The sequence below is a fragment of the Mastomys coucha genome, unplaced genomic scaffold (assembly GCF_008632895.1).
Source record: "Mastomys coucha isolate ucsf_1 unplaced genomic scaffold, UCSF_Mcou_1 pScaffold2, whole genome shotgun sequence".
NCBI lineage: Eukaryota > Metazoa > Chordata > Mammalia > Rodentia > Muridae > Mastomys > Mastomys coucha.
Genome location: NW_022196902.1, coordinates 19,687,581 through 19,701,260, shown reverse-complemented (window position 1 = coordinate 19,701,260; position 13,680 = coordinate 19,687,581). Strand labels below are relative to the sequence as shown.

At 37.1% G+C, this 13,680-nt stretch overlaps 1 protein-coding gene across 1 annotated transcript in view; it reads left to right on the top strand.

Annotated features, from left to right (window-relative positions):
• The window catches only part of Lama2 (laminin subunit alpha 2), a 668,494-nt gene that overhangs the window by 552,215 nt on the left and 102,599 nt on the right, over positions 1–13,680 (top strand). The window contains exons 42-43 of the mRNA XM_031380750.1: positions 812–914; positions 13,360–13,476. Of these exons, the coding sequence (XP_031236610.1) occupies positions 812–914; positions 13,360–13,476 (220 nt within the window). The remainder of the gene's footprint in view (positions 1–811; positions 915–13,359; positions 13,477–13,680) is intronic.

Sequence of the window (13,680 nt, the reverse complement as noted above, 5' to 3'; positions counted from 1 at the left end):
CTCTCTCTCTCTCTCTCTCTCTCTCTGTATCTCCCTCTCTCTGTCTCTCTGTCTCTCTCTGTATCTCTCTCTCTGTTTCTCTCTGTCTGTCTCTGTCTCTGCCTCTGTCTCTGTCTCTCTCTCTCCTTAGGGATATAGAAAAAAGTTCTTATTTTTCTTTGTGATGCTTTTTCAGTTCTATCATCTTTACATCACTCTGTTCATGTCTAAGCCTAAGATAAAATGTCTTTGCTAGAGATCCTTGTAGTTCTAAAATTTTCATTTAGAAGTCCATGCATTGCAGTGGAACTTGGGTTTATGTTTAGGAAGAGATTCGTATTTGTCTCTATTTCCACACTGAGAATTTAGGAAGGGCTTTCTGGTCACCCTGTAACCAAAAAAAAAAAAAAAAAAAAAAAAAATGATGTTGAGAGGGAAAGTCACTAGGTTGGGTTTAGGTCTTAATTTGCTTCACTTCTGTAGCCCTTAATGCTGACAGATGATGTCCAACAACTCTTGAAGCTTTTATTCATGGAATTAACATTCTACTTTGTGTCATTAATTTTATAGTAGCATATTCTCCTAGTTTCTTCTTTTCATCCCTGGTATGCCAAGGAGTTCCCTAAGCCGACTTTCTATGCTTGCCTAAACAGGAACATTCAAAGAATTGTGCTCCAACCACCTCGAGCCACAAGAAACAGTTTCCAGTCATCAAAGATGCATTGAAAACCGCAATGCATCCACAGTTCTTAAAGTACACTCTGTATATGCATTTCCTTCTGTGCTTCACTACTCTATGGTTTAATATGTGATACCTTTCCTCTGTCTACAGGCAACAAGTCCTCAGGGCTTATTAAAAGAAGATGCCAAGGGCTCCCTTCAGAAAAGCTTCAGGATCCTCAATGAAGCCAAGAAATTAGCAAATGATGTGAAAGGTTAGTGTGACTGATGTTTCTATGATAAGGTTAATAGCATTATATTGGGAGGGTACTATTCCACACAATTTTAAAAAATGAAATTGTAAGCCATGACATAAATATAATACAAGTGACCTTTCTCACAAGCCTGATAACACTTAGTCTCCAATTTTCATCAGATATTTCATAACTTTAATCTAGTTTCTACAGCATTGCTCCACCTATTTAAAATATAAATTTTTAGGGTAATAAATCTTTACACTGCCAAACTCTATTTGATATGGTTTTAGAAATAAATCTCAGATGAAAAAAAAGAGATAGGAAGATGTGGCAGAAACGTGTTCCTGAACCTTCAGTTTTATTAATAGGTTCTAAAGTCTATAAATATTTATAAAATAGTCTTATATTTTCTTCCTAATTGAAAACATAAAAGTACATAAAGTAATTTCTACTCTGATATATTATTGTTTGTAACATGGTTGTGGTTAATATAAATATTGTATTCATTATTTCATTCAAGTGTCACCTGTTTCTCAATACTTTGTCCAGTTTCTCTGGTCTCATGCCTTAGCCTTGTCTGGCTTGGATCTATGTCCTAATTGTTACTACACATGGACCCGCACACATGCTATCATTCTAAGGTCCCATACATTCATAGTCAAATTCTATCTTTTTAAATTTGTTCATTCTCCAGAACTTTCATCATCTACACATCTTCTCACAGATCATCCGACTATAGGTTAGTAGCATTGTGGGTGCTGGAGGTAGAATGGGCGAGAAGAGTAAGTGCAAGATCAGACCAGTGCTTGAGCTGGGACAAGAGTCTCTGGTAGAGGACTCACCTACTGCACACAGAATCCTAGGCGCCATCCTTGATCTTCACTCGCTTGCTCACTCGCTCACTCACTCACTCACTCATTCGCTCACTCACTCACTCACTCACTCACTCGCTTGCTCACTCGCTAGTTAAATGACTGTGAGAGAACTTTGCTGAGATATCTTCTCTAACAAACAACAGAATATTTAATTCACCCTCAACCTGTCTGTGCAATCTTTTTCATAGTCCTGTCAAACCACGTCTGTTATGGGCTTTATACTCTTCAGGAAAGACATAAGGTCTTTTAAACATTGAATTTATAATGTATAACATACTGCCTAGTTCAAATTATAAAATAATTACTGATTTCAAATAAATACTAAATTATATGTGAGTGATAGAGATTTTTAAATTGTTTTACTTAACTCAGAAAACACAAAGTTTGAGACAGTTTGGATTCAGCATGCCAAATGGTTTGGACTCTGCATTATGCAAGTTCCTAGTTGCATAATTCTGTGAAGTTGATATGTCCACTCCAGCCAGAGGAAAGGAAAGAGTCTATTTTCTTTTCTTTCTTTCTATTTTGTAATTGAACAAGTAGAGTTGCTCCAAATCCTTTGTAGTCACTCTTCCCTATCTAGAAAGACCATGCTAGAGGTTGCAGTTTACTCAGGAACGTGTACATACAGAGCCAGCCTCTGTCTTTATTCAAACCTTTGATGTATTATTCTTCATGAATCTTCTCTGTATCGATTTTGATGTGAAAAGTGAGGGACCTAGGGATATAGCTAAGTGGGTGGAGTATAGACCTATGTGCATGAGCCTCTGGGCTCAGTTCCTAGAACCTCATACACTGATGTGGCTGTGCAAACTTGTCATCTCAGCACTGGAGAGGTAGGGGCATGAGGAACAGAAGTTCAACAGCATCTTTCTTCACGTAGTAAGTTTGAGGCCAGTCTGGACTATATGAGACCCTGTCTCAAAAAGTATACAACCTATGAAAATGCTTGTGTTTTGAACACTGAGTTTGGAGGTGCTCATTCAGATCTCATTCCTAGAGTGGCATTTTCCCTGGAATAGTTGACATTTTGCCCAACCCTGTCCTTACCTTTGTTTCCCCTAAATCCTAATGTTCCACACAAAGAGATGCAATTCCATTTTGTTTCATTTGGAAAATCTGAAGACTAGGTGGTGGAAAGGGTTAGGAGACAGAAGTGTTCATTAGTTCCAATGTCTTTTTTTGTACTTCAGGTAGTACATTATTTAAACTAATGAAAACCCACAGACTACTCAAGTAATAATTCCCCCAGAAAACCAAGCCAAGGCCATGATGGAGATGGGAATGTTTTCTTGCTACGTTATGACATTCTCCTGATTTGTGGCCAATTACACAGGTTATAAAATGGCTGTTAATCAGGGAAATGCCATATATTACCACGAGGAACTGCTGAAATAGGCCCTGCAGAGCAAAACTCTTGACAGCAGCTATTAAAATAGAGATTTAGTCATTTCTCTCTCTGTGGTGCCTGGAGTTAGAGAGAATAAAAATGGTGGGCCAGCATGCCCTCTATATTTATAATTTGTTGCTCATTCAAGTCAGCCCAGCTCAGTTCGTTCCTGTACTCTGGTCACAAATGATTTACTGCTGCTTCCTGCCATTTTTATGCTGTCCTTGCCTTGAGGGAATCTGAACTTGCCAGAAGCAATTTGTTTTGTGTTTTAATTTTTGAATATACATCTGTTAAAGGTACATTTGCCCTTACACATGTTTGAGCTTTGAAGGTAGTCTCTATCACACAGTTGAATGTCAGTGAAAATAAAAATCATTTTGGTATGGATTTGAGATGAGGAACACACTGAAGATTGAATGGGACAGAAGATGAATTAACGCCACCAGGTGAATACCACATTACAGAGGAACAACAAGTTCTGTCAATAAAATAGTCTGTTGGGGTTCTCACAGAAAATGTACAGGGCAAAGAGCAAAATAATTTACAGTGTGGAAACTGGGTGAATGCTAAGATTTTATGTGCTTCATCTCAATGGAGTAGCTTTTAATTTTATTCACTTCCTGGTTTAGCTCTAATTGTTAGCTTTGCCCAAGGAAAGTGAAATTAGTTAATTACTTAGCAAAATAAGTAATCCTTCTCTAAACTGGGAAATGCTGACATAAAAAGATTATTCTAAGCTCAAGAATAATTGATATACTAATAATCAATCTGAGATTTCCTAGATATACAGTACTGTGCAAATACAGAACTGGAAAAAGCTATGTTTCCATCATTTTAAATTTATTGCACCAGTCATTACCTTTGTTTTGTACTATGGTGCATTACATATTCATGCAGGTAGTCCACACAACTGTATCAAAAAAATATTGAGACAACGAAGATGGTGCATTTGCAATGCTTACGGTTAAGGTTCTATTCTTATATTAGAAAAAGATTTTATTTTATTATATATTTTATACTCCATGTTAATAAATAGAAATGCCAAGGTAATGTTAAATATGACATAGAAGAAATGGCAAAATAGTAGCAATGTCGAGGCATTAGCACTAGGAATGATACTCCCTGAGAGTGAGACCTACCTGCTCAGCATCTGCCAAGGTTGTCAGCAAACCTTCAGGAAGTTCACTAATGCTGTCTTAGCTAGACACAATACAACAGTGCCCACTTGCAAGTTACCTAGGCTTTGTTCTGCGTTCATAACCAGAATCTAAGATTTTAGGAGGTGGAAACTTATTTCCCAGCTGGTTTGGACATGGTAGATATAAATACAAATATCTTCAACTTCCTTAAAACTCAAAGGATGGTTCAGCTTGAATGAAACAAGAGAGACCTATCCTGTTTAGAAGCTTTCAAGTTCAAGTGCCTTGCTGGTTAAGACAAAATAAGTCTACAGATTCTCAGACAGGAATAGGATGTGGGTCTCAAGGCTTGTCATTTAGGTTTTTTTTTTTTTTAATAGAGGTATGAAAAGAACTACCCCTCTCCATATCGTAAACATTTAGAGACCCTGCCACCAGAAGTGCCCCTCCCCGCACCCTGGTCAGAAGGGGTCTGCTATGATCTCCTAGTGGGAGGAAGAGCACAGCAATTGTAGCTAGCATCTATTAGAGGCCTGTCAATCACTGTACTCTTTCCTAGAAGACCTAATTGAGTGCTTTCTACTTCGTCAATAGTTTGTAAATAATGTAAAATGTACAAATATTGATGTGTGTGTGTGTATGTGTATGTGTGTGTGTATGTGTGTATGTGTACTACCAAATCTATAGGAGATCAAAATAGCATAAAAAACTGCACTAAAAACCTTATATTTAAAAGACATATTTTCATCCTGGGTGGAAAAATGAGCAACTCACAAATTTAACTAAGATTGTGATGTGACTCATTTGATGTTCTGTGCTTGAATCAGGAAGAATTGTGGTCCAGGGATATTCTACTATGTGGATGATATGATTTCAGCTATATCTCTGATTTATCATAACAATTGATTGATAGCACAGACAAATTTATATCCTGAAGGTCCCATATATTTGAGGAATTCTAAAACTGTATACTGTAAACACTCATATATTCATGTGATATATATGTTTTATATTTAATGCATAAATTATAAGTTAATATATAATCCAGTGTATTTTATGTATATAAATGGACCTTGTTGGTGTCAACTGGAAAAATAAAATTTCTTCTCCTAAGACCAATGTGGCTAATACACCCTTCTCTTTTAAAAAGTTTTCTAGGTAGGCAAAGAAAGAAGACTTTGAAATGTTGGAGAAAAAATTCATTACTAGAGTTAAAGCTTTACAGGTTGCATCAAATCTTTAAAAGAAGAACAGACTATTAAGGGTTTGTGATAGGTTCTCCAGTCAGCATTTCAATTTTGAAGTTTACATGAGTAATAGCCATGTATATAGTCCTCCCTTCTCTGTGGCAGGGTGTCACTTAGTGTGCATGAGACATTCAGCACAGCAAAATAAACAATACAAATAATAAACAAATGAAGTCAATGATGAAGAATAATGTAATACATGCAAAAATAATGATCTATACATTAGAAATCTCAATAAATAATTATATAGGTATATTTGGTTATAAGAAAAAAAGAAAAAGTACATACAAGCAGGAATAGCCACAAAGGCTTTGAAGAAAATGGCTTCAGGGGAAATTGAAGTCACCAGGTTTCTACACTTACTTAACGTCTTTTGGTGTTTTTCCATTTTGTAGCCTTATTCAGTGCTTTGCAAACAACACTGAAGATTTGAAATCAATGAGGACAAAGCACCCTGCTCTGACGGTCCCATTATTTCTCTTGTAGTCACTAACTGTAGTCAATTAAGCAATGAACACAACTCTGTTTTTACATGGAAGTAGTTCCCTAACTCTTGGCTCAAACAAGTTGAGCTCTTTCCTAAATAATTCCTATGTCAGATACTTCCCCATATTCTCTATGCATCTTACCTCAGAGAACAGCAAAATGAAATTTTGAGAGCCTGAAACGAACTTGATCCCTAGAGTGGGTGTACAAGACCCATGGCTCTGTCCCAGGAACATGTAAACCCTGAGAAAGCACTCATGACTCTACATGTGGTTTCCAACCCTGTCCAGGGAGCTGCTCTGCCTAGGACTTTCTGGTGTGGTTATGAATCACTGTTTGCAACAAAGGCAGTTTTGCTGGCAGGCACATTCCCACTCTCCACTCTAGAGTGCTTCAGAGTTCCTCACTTTATAAGCTCCATCCTTATCCTGCTCGTGCCTGAAACACATACTTTTATGAAAAAGTGCAGAAAGAGGGATGGGAGAGGGAGGGGGGAGAGAGGGAAGGAGGGAAAAAGAGAGGCAGAGTGTGTGTGTGTGTGTGTGTGTGTGTGAGAGAGAGAGAGAGAGAGAGAGAGAGAGAGAGAGAGAGAGAGAGAGAGAGAAAGAGAAAAGAGAGGGAGCTTAAGGCTTGGTGGATGCAACCCTCAGAAAGAAGACAGAGAGAATGATGTGGGTACAGTTACTGAATGTTGTTTTCCTGCAGAAAGGAAAAGGTACACCTATACATGTAGCTTGTGGAGAACAAGAGTTCTTCAAAAAGTAGAAAATTTAGGTAAGGTTATTACCGTCGATGACTGTTTCCTCTACTGTGTTATATTTCAAGCTGGGCAGCATGCATGCTTTGTCTCATCATGGCTATGGTTCCACTAGGAACCTGTCGTATTCACCTTTCTCCTTTTTCCAGTTCTTCTGTAGTCCACCTCAGAATCTGTGCTTCATTGGGTCCAACTGTTGCTTACCTGCTGTATTCACAAAGTGATAGGATGTTTCTCTTTCTTCACAATGTTCCAGAAACTTCTGAGTGAACATTGTCAAGATGGATAGTTAAGGAAAAGCCAGAATCAAATAGCTAAAACGTAAAAATCTGAACTCTCAGAGTATGTGCATTAATTTTGATTTTTATATTCATTTCTTATTTTCTAGTACAGAAAACAAAGAATCAAAATAATAATATTGAAATTCAGTTTGAAGGGTATCAGCCAAAATATTCCTCAGTGACTTTCCTGAAAAATGGGCAGATTTTTTCAGTCATTTTTTTTTTGTTCTGAGAATGCAGAAAATCATATAAGCCCAATGATGTCCTCAAAATTAATGGCTTTAAAAAAAAACTATACCTGAATCTCTTACTTGCTACAGAATTTGAATTTTTGTTATTAATTTAAAAAATTAAATTCAGTCAGGAAGAGATGAAATATTTTGTTTTATTTTTTTAACCAAGGAAGACCTCCAAGTTCTTAGTTGACAGTATAATGCCTTAATACTAGGAATCCACAGAGATGCTGCCTCTACTATCAAACCAGCTCCATTCCACAAAGAAGGCCTTGGTAACCCACTTGATAACTTTATTTTAGAACCAGCAGCAAATGCAGAAGTTAAAGGAAAGATGAGCCATGATTGACAGAAGATTCAGTGACTTGAAAACTATATTTGAGAGGCTAGAGTCAAAAATAGTAATATATTAGTGATATAAATGGGCAGAGTGATATTTTAGAGATATGCTTTGCTCACCTAGTTTATGTTTTGTTTTCTGTACAGTTGGATCTTTGGGTTGTGTCAGCCAAAGTGAAGCACTTTAAACAAGATGATGTCATTCTATTAGTACAGTATGTACTATAAGCATGGCTGCATGTGGATTATGACAGAGGTTTAATTGGGCTGCCTATAAGAACCTTTATAAGCATTGGAGTGAATCATTGGTGTGTTCAGTACTCATTTGCGTCCAGAGCACTGCTAGCTCACAATTCTCGGTCTTTCTTCCCGGTTTCCTATTTTTCGAAGTTGCCAATTACTGCCCCATTGATTTCTAGTTTCTGTCATAAGTGTAGCAACATTTTCTAGTATATTCTTTTCTACCTAGTTCCCAACCTCTGCCCTGTCAAATTATTTCACATATACTATCATATGTATGGTATATACCTTTATTAGTTTTCTGTTGATGTGATAAGACACCAAGTCAATGTATAGAATAAATAGTTTGTTTGACACTTAGAGTCTCAGAGGGTTAGAGTCCTTGGTCATAATGGGAGCATAGTAGTCAACAGCCATAGTGCTATAGCAGTAGCAGAGAGCTCACAACATGAGACACAGCTACTAAGTAGAGACTGGGAGACACTAGGAATGGTATGAGCTTTTATGTCCTCAGAGCCCACCCCCAGTGATGCACATCCTTCAACAAGGGCACACCTCCTAGTCCTTCTCAAACAGTTCCACCAAATGAGGAATAAGCACTCAAATATATAATCCTATGGAAGTCATTCTCATCTAAACTACTACATTGTTTCTTACTTATTAACAAAAAAGTTTTAAGGATCATTATATACACATATAGTTTCATATAATTATTTTTAAAGGCTGCATCATTCATACTATTGTATGAACATGCTATATTGATGTAAAAATATGCTTAACTTAGTTACATAACAGTTTCTTTTTTTTTCTATGTTGAAGATCTAATGTTTTAAAGTTTTTGTTCCATATATCTTATGCCAGCTTACCTATAATTATTTTACCTCTGTCTCATAAGTGCTAAGGTTTCAGGCTTCTGCCACATATGTAATGGTGGGATATATTTTATAGTAGCACTGCTAGTCCTAGACCTGGGGACAAAGGTCAGTGGTAAAGCATTTGTTTAGCATGTGTGACTCCTGAATTCAATCCGAAGTACTGAAAAAAATTTCCAAACCAAATTCATGTCCATTTAAAATTCTAATACATTAAATGCTCTTAGAAGAGCAGAATTGTTTGTCATTTCTTACTTCCAACACTCTTGTGAGCACTTGAACTTATCAGGCTTATCTCCTCATTTTTATTATTTGCTTGAGAATTTCATATATGTTTTGATTTTATCTACCTTCTCCCTAAACTCTACTCTGATCCATTCTCTACTTCTTTACCCACTCAATTTCATGTCTTTATATTTTTTGAAAACCATCAAATTCAGTTTGGCCTAGACATTTGCTCGTGTGTGTGTGTTGGCATCCAATGGAGCATGAGTGCCCTGCCAGGTGCCTTAACGAAAATTGTCTTTCCATCTTCTAAAGTTATCACTAGCTCCTCAACTACGGGTGAGACTTTGCTCATATCCCCTTTCCATGCTGAGACTTAATCTAGCTGAAGCTTGTGCAGTTTTAGCGCATGCTACCACAACCACTGTGAGTTCATATGTGTAACTTCCTTCTTGTGTGTGGGAAACTGTTTCCTTGTGGTCTACCCTCACCACCTTTATCTCTTGTCATCTATTTTACTCTTTCCTCAGTGAACCTTGAGCTTTGGGAAGAGTGATCTGACATAGATGCCCTGTGTCATGCAAATTCTTATTCTCTGTACCTTGACCAATTATGTGTCTCTGCCTTAATTGCAATTCCATCATGAAAAGAAACTTGAGATACTTTTAATGAGGGTTGAGATATACACTAGTCTATGGGTATAGCAATTATGTCATTAGTACCCACTTTAATATTATTTCAATTTAGTAAAATAATAATAGTAGGTTTTCTCCTAGGGCCCATGATCTATCTAGCCAAAGCTTCATGGTTACAATAATGGTAACCAGGTATGAACTTCATCTTGTAGAGTAAAGTGGGTATTAAATCCAAGCAGGTGGTACTTGTTACTACCATGACATTTGTGCCACTATTGCACTATAGGCTGTCTTGGCAGACTAACTGTCACTATAGCTCATGGTGCTCACATATGGTTAAAACTGATGATTATTTTGAATCTTTAGATATGTGTGTTTTATTTAAAATATCATACAAGTCAGGAAATTAGTAAGAAGTCATAACAGAGGCTTTAAATGGAGGAATGATATAATGTAGTAGTTTAAGTAGGTAAACAAGACTAATGAGACAGGAGAGAGTAGAATAGAAGAGAGAATACATGGAGAAATAACTAAAGACCTTTGGAAGAAGTCATATGAAAACTTACTACTATAGAGGTTTCATATTATACACATATGTATATGTAAAGACACATATATGTATAAAAACACATATATAGAGATATACATATATATACACATATACATGTATATTTGGTTCTTCTGCTTTATTTTTTTATTATGATAATATTGAGTTTTTATTTTAATTTCATAACTGGTTCTTTTTGCTTTAATTTATTACAATTAACCCTTCCTGATTTCTTCCATTATCTTCAGTATATAAGACATGGTACATTAGCCTATCCTTTTTGCACATGGACTGCACTCATGAGACTCTCATTTTGAAACTGACAACAAAAGAGAAATGAGATGATGACACTTAGATGGAGAAGTGTGCAGAAAGATTGGTTATGTCAGTGGAAGTGGGGAGACTATTACTGCCTGAGGCCCTCCTTTGTTGATCCTGCTCCTGAAATCATGCTATGAGGAAGAAGCGAAGGGGTTTGTTAGAACTGCCAGGCATTGCATGTGGTATGCATCACCCACTCCCTGGCAGGCAGCTACCCTTCCTACTCCTAAATGTTGTCCAATGCTTTCCAGAAGACAAAAGAACACCTCTTACCTGTTCTTTTTAAATGTACCTCCTTACCTGGAGGGTCTGCCTTTTTCCCCCCATTTTGCATTTTATTAGACTATCTCTAAAAAAAAAACCGTGTTCATATCCCAAAGGAAATTGACATTATAGTATAATAAACTATCGAAAGCATATTCAAAGGGACTGAAGTGGTGGTTCAGTGGATGAAGCATAAGCATAAAAATCTGAATTTGCACTCACTGATAAGTGGATATTAGCCCAAAAGCTCCGAATACCCAAGATACAATTCACAGATCACATGAAGCTCAAGAAGAAGGAAGACCAATGTGTGCTTGTCTGGTCCTTCTTAGGAAGGGGAACAAAATACTCACAGGAGCAAATATGGAGACAAAGTGCAAAGCAGAGACTGAAGGAAAGGCCATCTAGAGACTGTCCCACCTGGAGACTCATCCCAGATACAGTCACCAATCTCTGACACTATTGTGGGTGCTAAGAAATGCTTGACAGGAGCTTGATATAGCTGTCTCCTGAGAGGCCTGCCAGAACCTGACAAATACAGAGTCGAATGCTCATAGCCAACCATTGCAATGAGTGTGGGGCCCCCAATGGAGGAGTTAGAGAAAGGACTGAAGAAACCTCATAGGAAGAACAACATCAACAAACCAGATTCCCCCCCACCCCTGCCCCGAGCTCCCAGGGACTAAGCTATCAACCAAGGAGTACGCATGGCTCCAGCTGCATATGTAGCACAGGATAGCCTTGTCAGGCATCAATGGGAGGAGAGGTCCTTGGTCATATGAAGGCTCAATAGAGGCTCCAGTGTAGGGGAATCGAGGGTGAGGAGGCAGGAGTGGGTGGATGGGTGGAGGAAAACCCTCGTAGAAGCAGGGGGAGGGGGATAGGATAGGGAGTTCCTGGGAGAGGGGAACCCAGGTAAAGAGATAACACTTGAAATGTAAATAAATTAAAACTAACTAACTAAATAAATAATAGAGTACAAAAATGGGGGAAAAAATGAGTTCAGATCCCTAGTATCCAGTGAGAAGTTTGAGATAAGAGGATTTGCCAAGTTTACTGGACAGCTATTCAAACCAAAATGTCAAGCTCTATGTATACTGAGAGACCCTGTCTCAAGAACTAAGAGAGAATTAGAGAAAAAAGACACACAATATTGACATCTAGCTTCTACAGAGACATGCACATGCCCACACAGTTACATATGCTTGCACATGCATAGGTACATCATACACACACACACATACACACACACACACACACACACACACACACACACACCTTTTTTTCCCAAGATGTAGTCCATGATATTCAGTCAGAAAGAGGAAATGCTATTCAGTGAAGGCAGTTTTATATAATTTGCTTTTTCAAGTTCAACTGGTCATTCTTAAATGATGAAAGAAAAGAGGACTCATGATGAACTCCTTCACTACTCAGATACTGTATTAGTGACTTTTGTTACTATGATTTACTATGACTCTGTGACCTAAGGCCACTAATGGAAGAAAGCGTTTATTTTGGCTTAGAATTTGGAGGGGTGTCCATACTACCAGGGAGGTGTGGATGTAATCAAGCTGAAGTGCTGGCAGGAACAGGTTACTAAGAGAACACATTCTCATCCATACCCAGGAAGTAGAAAGAGTAAACCTGAGGCTGGGCAAAGTTAAAAGCCCTCAAAGCCTTCCAGTGACAATCATCTTCCAGCAAGGGCTGGCTGCTTCTTAAATACTTCACTAAACATTACCAGCTACTGGTAATGTTTCGACTGTGGAGGGAGAGTCACAGGGCACAATTCTTTCTCAAACTACCACATATATACTTATGCTTTATTTAACTTCAGTAAGATTTACTGAAGATATACATCCTTAAATTAATCTTTATTTTACCCCATGAGATTTCAAAGTTCTTGACATTGCTAAAATATAAACCATATAGTTCTTGTTACTATAAAAAACTAACCTAAAGTTTAAATTTTAATGCAAGCACCAAGTTAAAGAAGCTAATATGTACACATTTAATATTAAATCATCACTTGAAAGTACTAGTTTTGAATTCAAGATAACATGAGCTAATGTAGTCAGCCAAAAACTGCATTGAAATCTTTTTGAAGGATTTTGTAAAAATGTTGCGTTCTGTGTAAAAAATGGCAGGTTTATCTGGATTGTATTGCTTTTCCTTTGCTTTAGTTTTTATTTCTGTTCCAAATAATACTAAGTGATATTTACTAAAATAAGATATTATTATATATGAGATTTTGAACACCTAACACAATGTTCCATTTTGATAATAAAAATTTGAACATGTAAGAATCAATTGGAGTGAGATCAAGAGAGTAACAAAAATGCATGAGCAGACTAAATCTTCTAGAGGTTTCTAACCATAGGAAATCATCAAATTAAGTCATGGAGACCAGACAAGAAGAGAAAAATGGCATGGTACTCTAAAGTGCCAAATCATCATAGGTATATGTAGTTAATGGAGACGTGTGAATGAATAGAAGATAACAAGTGAATAATATCCCTCTTGCTTTTTGTTAACCATGTTAGTTAATTGAATTTGCACATCCAAGTATAATATAAACAGTTTCATATCTTTTTGGTTTATGTTCACAGAAAATCACAATGATCTAAATGACCTGAAAGCCAGGTTAGAAACTGCTGACCTTAGAAACAGTGGACTCCTAGGAGCTTTAAATGACACCATGGACAAGTTATCAGCCATTCCAAATGGTAAGCCTTGGGGACCCTGAATCAGGGACCTGTGTCAGTTGATCTGAAACATGGAAGAGTCTTGGTAGATTTTACCATTTTCCTTAACAATACATGCAGGCTTTCTTAACTATGCATTATTCTTTTGAGAATCAGAACCTCATTTAACAATATGGCAGTGCTTATTCTTTGTTGCCCTTAGCTGACATGTATATATATATATAT